Source organism: Vicugna pacos, chromosome 9 (assembly GCF_048564905.1).
Source record: "Vicugna pacos chromosome 9, VicPac4, whole genome shotgun sequence".
Lineage (NCBI taxonomy): Eukaryota > Metazoa > Chordata > Mammalia > Artiodactyla > Camelidae > Vicugna > Vicugna pacos.
This window is the reverse complement of record NC_132995.1, coordinates 5962329-5978508: the sequence shown is the minus strand read 5'-3', so window position 1 is coordinate 5978508 and position 16180 is coordinate 5962329. Positions and strand designations below refer to the sequence as shown.

At 50.6% G+C, this 16180-nt stretch overlaps 2 protein-coding genes across 3 annotated transcripts in view; one reads left to right on the top strand and one right to left on the bottom strand.

Moving 5' to 3' along the window:
• Nucleotides 1-3618: 3618 nt before the first annotated feature.
• On the top strand, nt 3619-9508 carry SIGLEC11 (sialic acid binding Ig like lectin 11). The gene is made up of 10 exons (XM_072968590.1): nt 3619-3706; nt 4048-4166; nt 4232-4615; nt 4770-5054; nt 5253-5300; nt 5799-6056; nt 6148-6432; nt 6672-6768; nt 7095-7161; nt 8736-9508. The coding sequence occupies exons 2-10, from the start codon at nt 4133-4135 to the stop codon at nt 8907-8909; spliced, it is 1632 nt and encodes a 543-aa protein (XP_072824691.1). The 5' UTR covers nt 3619-3706; nt 4048-4132; the 3' UTR covers nt 8910-9508.
• Nucleotides 9509-13245: 3737 nt separating this feature from the next.
• The window catches only part of VRK3 (VRK serine/threonine kinase 3), a 31627-nt gene continuing 28692 nt past the window's right edge, over nt 13246-16180 (bottom strand). For both annotated transcript variants that reach the window (XM_015242840.3, XM_015242839.3), the window contains exons 14-15: nt 15824-15972; nt 13246-13607 (exon numbers count right to left, since the gene is read on the bottom strand). In XM_015242840.3, the coding sequence (XP_015098326.2) occupies nt 15824-15972 (149 nt within the window). In that variant the 3' untranslated portion in view covers nt 13246-13607. The remainder of the gene's footprint in view (nt 13608-15823; nt 15973-16180) is intronic.

Genomic DNA, 16180 nt, shown 5'->3' with positions numbered 1-16180 from the left:
TTTGGGGCAGTGGCTCAGTGGTAGAGCACATGCCTAACATGAACAGGGTCCTGGGTTCAATCCCCAGTTCCTCCATTAGAAAAAAAAATTCAATACAGGTATGATTCCTCTCAATATCAGCCTAGAAGGCTGGTTTCAAATGCCTTGAATATGAGCACACACACACACACACACACACACATGTACACACAAACAGGTGTCCTCCCCTCATCTGGACACACAAGTACAAAATGCACACTCAGAGATGAGACATGCACGCCCACAGGCAGATACTCAAATACAAAGAGGCACACAGACATGCAAGTCAGACACATTCAGACGCACAAGTTGACACACTTACACACACACAATTGGGTGTTATTCATTTTGAGTCCTGGGGTAGACTCTCTACTGTACTATTTCTCCAGGGAAGGGTGACCCCTGTCTCCAGGCAACTGGACCTAGTTTTCAGCAGCTATGATGTGTCCCACAGAGGAGAAAGAAGAGGGTTCCTGACTTGGGTGACTTTGTGGTCCTCAGCACCCACTAAGTGGTCCATATTGGGAGGTCCCGGGTCACTGGAATCCTACCAGTGACCTCCCCACCCTCATTCATTCTGGCCATCTATTGAAAAAGCAATGACTAGTTTACTTGTTTGGAAAGAAGGGAAGTTTTAGGGGCCTGTTTTACAATTCTGCAGAAATTTGAAAACTGACTCAGACCAAGACAAGGTAGAGAGACTGAGTCAGAAGCAGAGTCCTGGTGGCCCTTCCCCACAGAGTCTGCCCCCGAGGGCTGCTCTCCATGGGGTCTAGGCCGGGCTGTGGACCACAGAGCTGCAAGGTAAGAGGAGGAATGGGCAGCTTGGTACCAGTTGGGACCATTTAGTTAAAAGTGAGGTCACCTCAGGTTGGAGAGACAAATGACTGAGAAGTAAAATGAGGAACTGATTACAGATGAAAAGGAGCTGATGCGTTCCTTGTGCATTTTCATATTGCATTTGTCCCACTTCTTCTTATGTATTTGTGATGAACTCGGCAATTTTCCTGGTCAGCAACTTCCCGGCCTAGCTCCGGGCTCTTTGAGAGTTGACACCGCGGGTCCACCAGGGGGCGCCCCGGAGAACGCGAGGGCCGGTCGGCAGCTTCCGCAGACGCAGGCAAGCGGCAATGTTGCCTCCGCTTAGGGAAACTGTGCCTTTCCTCACTACCGTCTGAGGAGGGAAACAGACTGTTCTGGGGATTCCCCAAGAGCACCCTGAGGTTCGATGATTTACTGGAAGGACTAAAGAACTCAGAGAACCTGTGACACTCTTCATTACACCAAAAGGATGTAGGGGGAGGGTAGAGCTCGGGTAGAGAGCATGCATGAGGTCCTGGGTTCAATTCCCAGTTCCCCCATTTAAAATATCTAATTACTTCCCCCCCAAAAAAGAAGGACACAGACCAAGACAGGGGTTGGGTATAGCTCAGTGGTAAAGTGCGTGCCTAGCATGAGTTCCTGAGTTGCAAGAGGTCCTAAGTTCAATCCTCAGTACCCCTGTTAAAATGAAATAATATAAATAAATCAGCCTATTTACCCCACCAATTTTTAAAAATAAGTAATAAATCTAATTACCTGCACCCACCCACCCCCCACAAAAAAGTCTGCAAAGGAAAAAGTTGTTTAAGCCGCCCAGAGTGTGGTATCTTATGGCAACTCAAAGCTGACAGATACGCCCAGCGATGATGTTTGAGAACATGTACAAAGTATAAACCTTGGTTTCCAGCATTTTTATCAGGGGTCTCTTATGGGTTGAATTGCACCCCCCAAGAAGGTGTTCAAGTCCTAACCCCCAGTACCTGTGAATGTGACCTTATTTAGAAATCGGGTCTTTGCAAGTGATCAAGGTAAGGTGAGGTTATTAGGGTGGCCCAAATTCAATATGACCAATATTCTTATTTTTTTAAAAAGGAAATTTGAACACTGAGACAGACACGTACTGAGGGAAGACAGGAAGACACACAGAGAGCATCACCTATAAACCAAGGAACACTCATGGCTGATGGAAGCTGGCAGAGAGTCAGGGAACAGAGGCTCCCTCACAGGCCTCAGCAGGAACCAACCTCGCCCACACCTGTTTCAGACTTCTAACCTCTGGAACTGGGAGACGGTCAAGGTCTGTGGTTTTAAGCCACCTGGTCTGTGGTACTTTGCTAGCGCAGCCCCAAGGAAATGAATACAGGGTGGTCACACTGAGATAGGCTGGGACCTGGGACCCTTTGCTGTGATGCTTGGACAAATGTCTCCCAGCAACAGAATACAAAGAAACTATAAGGGATGAAAAATAACAGCATGCATGCACAGTTGGGGCAAATCATGAATAACAAGATTCACAAAGGCCAAAAACCCAACTGCCATTTTTGAGGGGCTGGGAGCAAAGAAAAGCAGGGCACTGCACATGATCCCTGCACACAGCTCCACCACTGTGGGGTGGGCAGACCGCCTAAGCTACCCTTGCAGCCGATCCCCGGCCCACCCCCAACCTCACCCCATTTAAGGGAACAGCTCGTGCCCTCCCTCCCCATCAGGAAGCAAACGAGGGAACCTGTTAACTTATTTTTGCTCCCTCCTACGGCAGCACAAGTTTCAATAGAAGACTTGCCCAAGAAAAAAAAATTTCTCCTCTGGCCTCTTATCAATTTCTATTGATCAAGAAGTCTGAGAATTCTGGTCGGTATTAACACAGGCATTAGTTATTCAGGAGAAAGAGAGAGAGAGAAAGAGAAAGAGACAGAGGGAGCCCATGGCTGGAGGCTCCAGGTAAGTGAAGATAGTTTAATGAAGTAGGACGTGCGGAGAGCTTCAGGTTCCCTTCCAGGAGGTGGGCAAAGCCCACATCCCTCTTTGGGTGAGGTTAACTCTTTACTACATGCATAGTCAGTCACTTGAGGAGCTGGGTTCATTACAAGCAGAGTGGCCCCAGATCTGCTTCCTTCATTCCTGTGTTGTCCCCACTCTCAGGAGACAGACGGTCGCCCATCCACCCAGCACCCCCTACAACTCCCCGCCCTGGGGCAGGGCAGACCACGCTCTCCTGTCCGCTGTATCTGAGGCTGGAAGCTTCTCCCCAGAGCCGCCTTAATCACGGGCTGGCCCCTGGCAAGACGAAAATGTGGGGTACCTTGGACAAAAAAGCAGGAGAAAGCTTTTTCCTGTTTTCTCTCTGGACCTGTCATTTTTTTTTCTTAACATTTAAACAAATTACTTCATTATTTTGTTTATTTATTTTTTTTAATTGAAGTGTTGTCAGTTTATAATGTTGTGTTAGTGTCTGGTGTACAGCATAGTGATTTCAGTTTTATGTACATACACACACTCCTTTTCATATTCTTTTTCATTATAGGCTATTACAAGGTTTTGAGTATAGTTCCCTGTGCTAGACAGTAGGACCTTGTTGTTTATCTATTTTGTATTTAGTAGTGTGTATCTGCAAACCCCAAACTCCCAATTTATCCCTCACCCCCGCCCTGGTAACCATAAGTTTGGTTTCCATGTCTCTGAGTCTGTTCCTGTTTTGTAAATAAGTTCATTTGTGTCATTTTTTTAGATTCCACATGTAAGTGACATCATAGGGTATTTTTCTTTCTCTTTCTGGCTTACTTCAGTTAGTATGACAATCTCCAGGTGCAGGGAGGCTGAGTGTCCTTGCAGAGCTTGGGGGGTGCTGGATTTGGGGTCACAGGAGGTGAGGCCCTGAGGGCGGGAGTTGGGTGGTCATGCCCGCCTCTGTCCTTGGCCTCTGCGTGGAACAGACGTTTGCCTGGAAAATGAATGAATGAATGAGGGAATCCCTGCCTCCAGCACCTCACCTGGAGCTCCTTTCTCATTTATTTCCCCGGCACCGCCCTCCCTTTGGCTGATCCGGGATGGCTGCTTCTCAGTTTAGGGCAGCCCCGCAACCACTTTCTAATCTGCTGTTTCCGTGAAAAGAGAAGTTGAAAGAGGGGGATCTCTCAGACATCTGCAGCTCTGGGGTTCCTCTTTTGCTCATCTCTGGATGGTCACTGCCCCCTTCTCCCCCAGAAGCTTCCTCTTGGAGCTTCCTTCGGGGACAGACAGGCAGGTCCAGAAGCCAGACAGTCCGGAAAAGCCCCGTTCCTTGGATGTGGAGATGCTGCTGTTTCTGCTGCCCCTGCTGTGGGCGGGTGAGTGGGCAGTGGGGGGGGGCAGGGAGGGGCTGGAGCTGCAACTGAGCCTCTGTGTCCCCCAGGGTCCCAGCAGAAGGGTGCACAGTACCAGCTGCGAGTGCAGGAATCGGTGACAGTGCAGGAGGGTCTGTGCGTCCTTGTGTCCTGTGAAGTCTCCTACCCCCGGGTTGGCTGGGACGACTCTACACCTGCTTATGGCTACTGGTTCCGGAAAAGGGATAAACCCCTAGCGGATGTTCTCGTGGCCACAAACAATCCCCTCAGTGTAGCAAAAAAGAAGACCAATATTGCATTCTACCTTTCTGGCCACCCAGGGGCCAACAACTGCTCCCTGAGCATCACAGATGCCCAGAAACAGGAAAGTGGAAAGTATTATTTTCGGCTGATGAGAGGAGATAATGTGAGACACAGTTACACAAACAATCTGCTCACTGTGAACGTCACAGGTATAGAGTGGTCCCCAGGAACAGACGACAGGGATGGGTGGGAGGGTTGGAGCCCCTGCCCCTCATGGGGAACAGTGGGGCATGGTCAGATCAGGCTTGGGCACGCACGGCCATCCCCTGTGGGGTCTGGCCTCTCTCTCTCTCTCCTCTCCAGCGCTGTCTTGGACCCCCGACATCCACGTCAAGGAGTCCCTGGAGGCCGGCTCCAGCACTCACTTGACGTGCTCCCTGCCAGAAGCCTGTGATCGAGCCACGCACCCCAGCATCTCCTGGACCGGGGCTGCCCTCCGCCCCCCGGGACTGGCCTCGGAGGCCTATAAATCCTCGGAGATCCTGCTCACCCCCCGCCCGCAGGACCATGGCACCAACCTCACCTGCCGCGTGACCTTCCCCAGGGCTGGCGTGAGCTCGGAGGGGACCCTCATGCTCAACGTGTCCTGTGAGTGCGGGACCGGGGTGCCTGCGGGGAGTGGGGAAGCCGGGGGCTGGGAGGCACTACAGGAAAGACCTAGGTCTTGTTCTGCTTTGCTTCTGGGCCTCTTGGGGGTGAGAGAGTCCGGGTAGTGGGCGGGAGGTGGGAGGGAAGCAGGGAACAGTCAGCTCTGACTCCCTCCCTCACTGCGTCTCTCTGTCCTAGATGCTCCCCAGAACCTGAGCATCAGCGTCTCCCGAGGAAACTGCACAGGTAGGACAGGGGGTGGTGGTGATGCGCAGGGAAAGCAGAGGTGGGAGGGCCCCATTCACTCAGGCGCTTTACATTTACCCTTCACTGCGTGCAAAGACTACTGGTCAAACTGGTCAAATATACAAGTATAGAGGAAACACCATCAAGTGAACCCTTGGTACTCACCACCCACGTTAAGAACTAGAACAGTACCCCCATCTTTGGAGCATCCAGTTTTATTTTATTTTTGTTTGTTTTTGAAGGAGCTCTGTGGGTTTTTTTTTCCAGGGTTTTTTTTGGTTATTTTTGGAGGGGAGATACTTAAAAGTATTTATTCTTTTAGTGGAGTTACTGGGGATTGGATCCAGGACCTTGTGGATGTTAAGCACTAGAGCAGCCGATTTTAGCCTCCTCCTTCTGGCCTCAGAGAATGTCACTACACTGAACTTCACGGGTTTTTTTTCTTTCTATTGTCTCTCTGTCTCTGTCTCTGTCTCTGTCTCTCTCTCCTCTTTCCAGAACTGAAATACCTGGGGAACGGCTCATCTCTTTCTGTCCTGGAAGGGGAGTCTCTGCGCCTCGTCTGTGTCGCTGACAGCAACCCCCCAGCCACATTGAGCTGGGCCCATGGGAGTCGGACCCTGAGCCCCTCGCAGCCCTCAAACCCGGGGGTCCTGCTCCTGCCCCGTGTGGATTCGGACCATGAAGGCAAATTCACCTGCCGAGCTCAGCACCCTCGGGGTTCCCTGGGCATTTCCCTGCATCTCTCTGTGCAGAGTGAGCTGGGAGGAGGGAAGACACCCCGGGGGAGGACACTCGGGTCCATGGAGGGGAGAGGCACGCTGACCTTTCTCCCTCCTCCCCACAGACCCCCCGCAGCTGCTGGGACCCTCCTGCTCCTGGGAGGACCAGGGTCTGCACTGCAGCTGCTCCTCCCGAGCCCAGCCGGCCCCCTCCCTGCGCTGGCGGCTGGGGGAGGGGCTGCTGGAGGGGACCTTCAGCAATGCCTCCTTCAAGATCACCTCTAGGTTGGCTGGGGCCTGGGCCAACAGCTCCCTGAGCCTCAGTGAGGGGCTCAGCTCCGGCCTCAGCCTCAGCTGCGAAGCCCTGAACGTCCATGGGGCCCAGAGCGCCACGGTCCTGCTGCTGCCAGGTCAGGGGGCTGGTTGGGGGCAGAGGCTTGGGGGCAAAGCCATCTCCATCCTGGAGAAGATGACGCTTGGGAGGAAAGGGGCCTGGATGGGAGGGAGTGAGAGGTGGTGGGGGAGGGGCAGAGTCCTGTTCTTTGGCGGCTTAGGGGCCCAAGAATATGAGAGCTCAAATTCTGTAGGAGGAGGGGGCATGGGAGTCCTGGGGCTTGGAGGGGAGACCCTAAACCCCACTGGTCTGCAGGAAAGCCCCAGCTTTGGGGAGGATTCGTTTTGGGGGCCGTCGAGGGAGCTGGTATCGCTGGCCTGCTCAGTCTCTGTTCTTGCTTCATCCTCTTCATGTGAGTGTCGTCCCTGGGAGGGAGGGCAAGTGCAGGGGGCGGGAAGAGGTCCAAGTCCTGGAATCCAGGCAGCCCCAGCTGGAGGAATCAGAGGACTTGAGCACTGAGCCTTGGGTCAGAGAATCAGAGCAGGGTCCGTCCCCACCCCTCCAACCCAGCCGTCCGTGAAGGGCGCTGGCTCTCTTGATGAAAGTTGTGAAGTGAGGCATGTCCCCCACCTCCTGGCCTTGGTCAGCCCTTCCAGCCTCTTAAGCAGGGGAAACAGTGATCCCACGGCATGCTCTGAGCCAGCCAGGCTGCTGAAAGGTCCTGGTCTCCCGTCTCAGGGTGATGACCTTCAGGAAGGAGGCCCCTGGAGTGGCAGCTGAAGTGAACGCCCCCTCCACCTCCCAGGTGAGTGATGAGCCCTCTGTCCCTGGGGACCCAATCTGCCTACCTCCCTGGGATGGCCATGGTCACACTCTTCCCCAGGACTTTGACGATCTTCACACCCCAGACAGGCTTTTGCTCTTGGGTCCTATTCATACTGTCACCCAGCCCAGTGACACGGGAGGCACCTTCCCCTCTGCTCTCTGTCTCCTTCTGCAGAGATAAGGACCACCACAGCCAGTCCATTTTACCGTCTGCGTTCAGTTCCAACTGGCCCCTCCCTATGCCTCCATCCCCCTCTCTCTCTGGACCCCTGACCCACTTTCTCCCCCACTTCCTACCTCTCCTCCCCAGGACAGATGCTGCAGGGATCTCTCCCAAATAATTATTGTCTACTACCAAGTTCAGGGGCTCCCAAGACACTCTCAGGTTCAATAACTCACTGGGAGGACTCACAGAACTCACTGAAAGCTTTTATACTCATGGTTATTGTTTAGTACTGGACAAGAATAGAGATTAAAATCAGCTAAGGAAAAAGGCCCGTGGGGCAGAGTCCAGGAGAGACCAGACTTGAGTGTCTAGCTGTCTCTCCCAGGGGAGTTGTGCAGTCAAATCTCCCAGCAACGATGTGTGCTATCATGCAGGGGGTCTCGCCAGACAGGGAAGCACACCGAGACTTCATGTCCAGAGTTTTTATGGGAGTTGGTCACGTTGGCATGGCTTTCTGCTCATGTGGCTGAATTTAGTCTCCAGCCCCTGCAGAGGTCAAGCTGAAACTGTGTGACCCAAGGCCCCTGACCATCTATCACATTGTTACATAGACCCTCTGGTGTGGGCCAAGGTGTAGGTAAACAAAGACACTCTTCTCAGGCAGGACATTTCAAGGGCTTAGAGGTTCCCTCCCAGGTGCTGGGGACAAGGGATCAAACTCTTCCGTGGGCAAAGTTAACCCTTTCTGGCACAAGAGTATTTGATTTTAAGGTTCATAATGAAATTTGATGATTGTGTTTGCCTGAATCTTTGAAATGCTGAGTGGTCCCTGAGAGCAGTCCAGGTCTGAGGAAATCCCTGTCTTTCTCACACCATCCATTCCACTCCTATCCTATCACAATTTGCAATTAGATAGTAATATAATTGACTATTACTTTAACATCTGCTTCCCACACTGTAAGCTGCAGGAGGTCAGGGATGATGCCTTCCTTGTTCCCCACTGCATATCCAGCACCTGGCATGGAAAACTGTTCCATAAGGTAGCAGGCACCGGAGTCAGAAAGACCTGGGCATGATACATGACGCTACCAATGAGTGAATGTGTGATTTGAGGATATTTCCTTAGCTTCAGTTTCTCCTCCTGAAAAATGGGGAAATAGTGTCTCCTGAGTAGATTGTCCTGAGGAATCCAGGAGACTGGAAATTGATTACCAACTTGATTACTCTCAAGAATTTGTTGAATGAATGAATGAATGAGGGCCCAGCCAGTGTCTGGAATGAATAGATGGAATGCTCAATGTTCAGTTTTCAGGTTCACTCTTGGACCCTCCTTGCTCTCTTCCAGCCCCCGTGATCTTAATATGACCCCCTCTTTCCCTTCCACTCAGGGTCACCAGTACGAGTGTCTGCCAGGCAGCACCATGGGCCACCCACACCCAGTGGAGGAAGAACAGAAGCTCCATTATGCCTCTCTCAGTTTCCCCAGACTGAGGCCAAGGGAGCCTCAGGACCAGGAGGCCACCAGCACCACCGAATACATAGAGCTCAAGATCTGTAAATGACCACCCCAAATCCGGCAACTTCTGGCTGGAAGCTCTCCAGGAAGGAAGACATCAGGGTCAGTTTCCAAGAGAATAGTTTTCCATGTAAATGGGCTACCAACTTGTGTGTGGGCATCCCACTGGCAGGGCGATGGGCAGAACTAGACTCAAATTTCAGCCCCGTCACCTATAACGAGCCTGAATTTGGGCAAGTCACTTCACTTCTCAGTCTCCCCTTCTGTCAAATGGACACAATAAACCTAAGTCACAGGGTGGTCGTGGGGCATCAAGGCAGTTATGAATGTAAAGTGTCCCACAGTGGGGACTGGGCAGAGAGCCCCATGTCTGAGGTCAGACCTCTTCCCAGGGTCTGGCCATCCTGGTCCAAATGGGGGACACCCTGCGGGGCTGTTCTAGCTCCAGAGCTCCCCAGATCCTTGGCTAAGGTGGTCATTGGGCTGCATTGCAGCGCCTCGTCCCTCTGCCCCACCTGCCCCCCTCCGCTCCCCAGGGACCCACCCCTGGGGCACCTCCTCGTGAGCACGCTCACCCTGGTCTCTCTCTGAGCCTGCTCCCTGGAAACCCAACCTGTGTATTTTACCAGACCCCAAAATCAGTCACGGATGATCTGAAATAAATGACAGGGGGTCTCTTTCCCTAAAACTGTGTCATTGATATTTTAGTTCTCCTGAACATTTTTTTTCCTTTTTGCAAAATCTGCTTATAAAATTCCCTGCAGTACCAGTCTGGGTTCTATTCACATTGTATATAGTTTTTACAGGGGTCACATCCAACTTATTTTGTTCTTTTTTTTCCATTGAGTGTCCTTTTAATTTTTTCCCTTGTTTCCATTCACAGGGAAACACGTTCAACATCAGCATTATGAGCCAATAGAGGGAATCTGTATTGGCATAAAGTTAACAACTTTTGAAGCACATAATTTCATCTTCTGTGGCATATTGTGTTTTGCCATTTTTCAGTATGATGTTGCATCTCTGCAAGATCAATGACTTTGAAAAATGGTGTCCACTCAGTGAAGGATACTGTGAACAAAACAAAAAGACAACTTATTGCATATTTGCAAATGATGTGACTGACAAGGGCTTAATTTTCAGAATACACAAACATTTCATACAATTCAGTAACAAAAAACCAAGCCATCCAACCAAAAAATAGGCAGAAGACCTAAACAGACATTTCTCCAATGAAGACATACAGATGGCCAAGAGGCACATTTAAAGATGCTCAATATCACTATTTATCAGAGAAATGCAAATCAAAACTATAATGAGGTATGATCTCTCACTGGCCAGAATGGCCTTCATTAAAAAATCCCCAAATGATAAATGTTGGAGAGGCTGTGGAGAAAAGGGAACCCTCCTACACTGCTGGTGGGAATGTAATTTGGTACAGTCTCTATGGAGAACCACAGAGAGTCCTTAAAAAACTAAAAATAGACTTACCATATGATCCAGCAATCCCACTCTTGGGCATATATCTGGAGGAAACTCCAATTCAAAAAGATACATGCACCGTAATGTCCACAGCAGCACTACTTACAATAGCCAAGACATGGAAGCCTAAATGTCCATCGACAGATGACTGGCATATGTATATGTACAATGGTATATTACTCAGTCATAAAAAAGAATGAAATAATGCCATTTGCAGCAACTCTAGGATGGACCTAGAGATTATCATACTAAGTGATGTAAGTCAGACAGAGAAAGACAAATATCATATGATATCACTTATCTGTGAAATCTAAAAAAAGGCACAAAAGAAATTATTTACAAAACAGAAGCAGACTGACAGACATAGAAAACAAATTTATGGTTCCCAGAGGGGAAAGAGTGGGAGCGATAAACTAGGAGTCTGGAACTTGCAGGTACTAATTACAATATATATAAAAGAGATAAACAACGAGGTCCTACTGTTTAGCACAGGGAACTATACCCAATAATTGCAGGACTCCAAAAAAAAAAAATAAACAAACAGAGGGTTCTTCTCGACTTGATAAACTGCAAACCACTGAGGTTCTGAATGAGAGAGAATTAAAGAATACTGAGTGGCAACAGATCATAAAAAGACTAACTGCTCAGTTCAAATAGTAAAGGAAAATTTCCTGACAACTCCTTCAGTGTCAATAGAAAAGACATCAGATGCAGTTTGAACAGCAGCATGTAGCAATGGTCAGGGCAGCCAAGGCCTCCCGTGGCATCGTTCCTGCTGTGTTTTCACTTTGAATAAACATCTTTCACAAACACCCATCGCAGTTTGTATTGGTAGACTCCCCATCAAGGCAGCAAAATTGCTTGTCCCGTTAACTTCCAACTCAGTATTAAAAATAAGACCACAGGCCCAACATGGAGTCGTTTATGCCAAGTCCCACCATCACCAAACTAAGACTTGATGACAGTTTTGGCTCTCCCAGAAAAGACGTCTGAAACACTTCTATCAGGAGTCGCCTGATCAGAACTAGTTAAGTCATCTGCCTGCCAGACCCCTGCCATCCCCTAAGGGAAAGCAACTTTGCAATAACCAACCTGCTTTTTTGCCTACTAGAACTTTCTTACTCCTGCTCCCTTCTGCCTCTAAGTCTTTCATTTTGTATAGATCTTCAGATCTTTCTACCTGCTCGACAGGATGCTGCCAGTAAGATCTTTAAAATATACTCAGCTGTGGGGAGGGCGTAGCTCAGTGGTATCACGCACAAGGTCCGGGGCTCAGTCTCCAGTACCTCCATTAAAAAAATAAACAAACAAATCTAATTACCCCTACCCCCTCAAAAAAACCCTACAGAGAATTAAAAAAAAAATGTACCGAGTTGAATTTTGTTTTTTATCATCAGTAAGAAAGTCTACAAACATTTGCTGCTGTGTCTGAGGTCTGAGGAATGGATTTTACTTGCAATGAATAGCCTTAGAAGCCAGTCTTTTTCACAGGAAAACTATTTCACAGGTGAAGGGAAATGATTTGTCCTTTCCAGCTGCCTGCAGGGGCTCCTCTTGGAGACGTGTCTCACACTTGAGTTTCCTGAAGGTTCTGTGGTGCCCTGCAATAAAAATGATTAAAAACCCCCCAAAACCCACCCACAGCATCAGCACCACAAGCATCTGATTAACGCTGGGGACAGAGATGGGGGGGAATGGAATAGAGGATGGGGTCCAGCCACCGTCAGCTGCATGGTGGTCTGGGAGTCACTCCCACTCCCCTGGGCCCTGTGAGTCTCGTCTGGTGCCAGTGACAGCACCCTCCTCCTTCAGAGGCTGGGGGACGAGCGTTCGGGAGGTGCAGGCATTGACTGTGACCATCCCTCTTGCTTGATTGGGGGTCTGCAGGGCGGCTGACGTCTCTCTTCTTTTGTGGACTCGTGAACACAGAGGGGCTGTACACAGGAGATTTTCTGATGGGTTTTCTCTCTTCTTAAGGAATATCTCCTTCTGGAAATACTCCTTTCCATCCAGGAAATGATCATCAGTCTGCTAATCTCCTTCCATCCCCAGAGCAAGGAGAGAATCAGGGCATCTCAGAGCAGTTTCTACCCCTATCCGGCTTCTGGTTACCCATCCCAAAGTATGATAGATGATTGAAGATATCCAAGGTCAAACTCGAGGAGGTGTGTTTATCTTCTCCTCCTTCTTAATCCCTCCCAGCCTAGTTACTTGTCACCTGCTGCTGGCCAGCCTGCCTTTGAAATCTCTCCTGAGGCCCTGCCTTTCTCCAGCTACCATCCTACGGCCTCCTCCCTGGTCTGTCTGTGTCTGGGCTCTCCCCAAAGGCGCCCTCCCGTCCTGAGGCCCCTCACTCTCCATCACAGTTTGTGCTTTTTCTTCAGAGTGCTGGTCATGATCCCAAGTCGTCTCCTTTAATACTGTCTCCTTCCACTTGACTGTGGGCTCAAAAAGGTCAAGGACCTTGCTATGTATGATTGGTTTGCCAGGATCCTCTGTGCAGCACCATAAGTGTCATAGGGCACGCACTCCAGAAATGCCTGCTATTTGTTGAATAAAAGGAAGGATAAATGTATGGAAGAGAGGAAGTGTTAGTGGGTGGGAGAATGAGTGGTAAATGAACGGACGGAGGAAAGGATGAATGGGTGGAGGGATGGATGGACAAGTACATGGACGGATGGAGGGAGGGGTGAATGGGTAGAGGGATAGATGAGAGGGTGGATGGATGGATGGATGAAGAAGTGGAAGAATGGATGGATGAGTGTCTGCCTGAAAGTGTGACTACATGAATGAAAGAGTGGATGAAAGGTTGAAGGGATGGATGGATGGATGAATGGATAGGGAAAAGAAGAGCTAAATTTTTCCAAAAGGAACTTCTTTTGCAGACACTCGACCCTCCAAGCTCCAACGAAACAGTTTATTGTCAAAGCACAGGGATGTCAACGGCACGGTCCTCACTGAGGGGGCCAGCCCACCCCCCTGTCTGTGAACTGAGGGTCTTCTCGGTCCAAAACCCCAGTGGCTGACAGCAGACAGCAGCTGAAGGGTGGGCCTGTTGAAAGGAGGGAGTTCACATTATCCGAAGCCTAACTGCTGGGTTCCCTGAGACTGATTGAGACAGATGAGTAGTGTCACCTAAAGAAGTGGTAGGAATGCAAATTCGAGGGATCTTTCTAGAATCTTATCTGTGATTCTACAGCAGGCCTTGAGTCACATGTCTCCTTTTTTTTTTTCTTTTTCTATTTCAAACTGCAGGCTGAAAGTTCTGGAAAACAATAAAGATCGCTGTTAGTGTCATTCATTCGAGGCATGCCTTTAACCCCCTACTGGGTGATAAGAGCTTTCTAGTCACCAGGGACTAGAGATACCACCATGAACATGAAGAACCAGAAACCTTTGCTGGGCATACAATCTGGAGGAGAGGGGTGGAGACACTACAGATTAAACACACATCTCCCTCCAGAAGGAGACAAGGATCATGAGAAAACAGGAGATGTCATGGGGAGGGGAGCCTATCTGAGAAGGCGGTGATGCGTGGGAGCCAGCAAACATGAAGAGGAAAATTGTCCCAGACCGTGGGAATGGCAAGGACAAAGGTCCTGGGGTGGGATGGAGCTTGGCCTGACCTCTGAGGGGAGGTCGGGCTTGGGCCAAGGGCAAGGAGCTGCCACAGGCAGAGGCAAGATGATCCTCAGGTCCCCAGGCTTCTTAAGCAGCATCTCCGCATTAAGTTCCTAACCAAGGGAAAAACTTGTCGCTGAGTAAAGTGGTTCCTAGAGGGCGAGCAGATTGGAAACTACAATGATACTGAAAGGGGCTGTTTGGTTTCAAGTTTTTAAATTTCCAATAGGACTGGGTGGGCGAGGAGATACTGTCAGACAGAATAGCACCCATGGGAGAAGTGGACTCGCCCCACTCGGCAGATACGGGTGGAGTGTCCGGGAGCCAGGCCACTTGCAGGAAACACAGAGTTGCAGAGACAGAGGTGACCTGGCCATCCCAGAGCTCACGGCCAGCCGGTGATTATGACCAGCAACCACACTCTGGGGCCTCTGGGCAGAGGGTGGAGGCAGAGCCCTGGAGGAAATGGTCCCGAAGGGACTTACAACTGCCTGCAGGGATGGGATGCGGAGAGAGGGGTGTGGGAGGAGCCGGAGGTCTCTCAGACAGCTGGGGGCACGGAGACTGGGAGGGGGACAAGCCAGGTGAAGGAAGTCACGCCTTTACTTTCAGAGAGTGTCTGTGGTTAACACAGGGCGCATACTAGCTTACTGAGCAAACAAACAAATGAACAACCTTGGATTTTTGAAGCACTCTGTGCCCAGGCACCATGTGAAGAGCCGTACACACAGATTTTCAGGGCTGGGATGTGAGTAGAGGTTTCAGGACTGAGGAAGTGCCTGTAACCAAGGTGCCCAAAGGAAGAGGACCACTGCCACCCTGCCAAGAGGCATGTGGGGTGGCTTCCTCAGCTGCGGCCCTGCTGACAGGGGGGCGCCCTGTGCCTTGTAGGATGTTAACATCCCTGGCTTCAACCCACGAGACGCCAGAAGCACCTCTCCCCAGGCGTGACAACCCAGTGTCCCGAGACAAAGCCACACGGTCCCTGGGGGGACATCGCCTCCATCTGAGAGCCCCTGAGCTGGGCAGACGCTGTGCTTTGAATCCAGCCAGCCAGAATGAGAGAAATTATAATCCCACATACAGGCGAGAGCCTTGGGGTTACCTTTCCTTTGGAACACATCTGTGCAGCTCACCAAAATCTGCCGTAAAGTGAATTTAGTTTAGTTTTGACCTTCTGAAAATTTCCATATGCACTCACTCAGTGCCAAGGGGATGGTAAGTGCGTACAGCCCCGATGGAGAGCAATCTGGGGATCCTTCTCAAAGTACGAACTCCATCTGCGGACCCACGTGCACACCAGGGTGAGGCCTGTGCAGCCGGGGGTTCAAGGCCACATTGTTTGCACGACCAAAATCCGGGACGCCAAGCACATGTCTAGCCACTGGTTATAAAGAGCATCCTTTATCCCCGCAATGGAAGAGTTGCAACGTAAACCGTGCAGTGAAAATGAGGTGAGGCAGAGGGCACAGAGGCAGCGCGCTTTTGCACGTGAGGGGAAAGGGGAGAGACTGCGGGTGGATGCGGAGGGAGATGGAGGGGTGAAAAACAGGACAAAGATGGGGAGAGACATACAACATCTTGCTGCTAACCCCCAGGCCCTGGATCCGGTCATGCCTGAAGCTTCCCACCCTGGGTTTTCTAGCAACAATAGCAAATCATTCCCCCTTTTCCTTAAAGTCAATTTGAGTTCAGTTCCTGCCATCTGTGATTCCTGGGGGCTGGAAGGTTTAAGAACCCTGTGGAAAAACCCAGCACCTCACTGGGAAACTGGCCCCTGGGGTGTAAACCTTAAATGGCAGAGTGTGGGGAGCCAGGGGGAAGGGTTAAGACTCACCAACTCTCCCCACCGGAACCCACCTATGGGACCATGTGGAGGTCCAGGGGGTCGTAGGCTGACACCCGCAGATCCTGCAGCAGGGCTTCCAGACTGTTCCTCAGCGCGGTGTAGGGCGGCTTCTCCTCGTACCTGAGGGCCATCACCACCTTCAGGTACTCCTGCAGGGTCTCTGTGGGCAAGAGATGGGAGAGGCCTGAGAGGGGCCCTGGACCCAGAGCCTGGGGGGCCGTACCCAGAGGCTCTCAACAGCGGTGCCCATGTGCTCAGTGTGTCCTCTGTGCCTGGCACTGCCACAGCCACTTAGATTTGAAAAAAAAAATTTGTTTTTGAAAACATTAAACATTTGCAACAGGAGAATGGTAGCATGAACATCAATC

Bases quoted from the DNA above. Each gene is read 5' to 3' on its own strand.
- SIGLEC11 (XM_072968590.1), top strand. From the start codon at position 4,133: ATGCTGCTGTTTCTGCTGCCCCTGCTGTGGGCGG. The intron at 4,167-4,231 runs GTGAGTGGGCAG...TGTGTCCCCCAG, and splicing joins GCTGCCCCTGCTGTGGGCGG to GGTCCCAGCAGAAGGGTGCA. The intron at 5,301-5,798 runs GTAGGACAGGGG...TCCTCTTTCCAG, and splicing joins CTCCCGAGGAAACTGCACAG to AACTGAAATACCTGGGGAAC.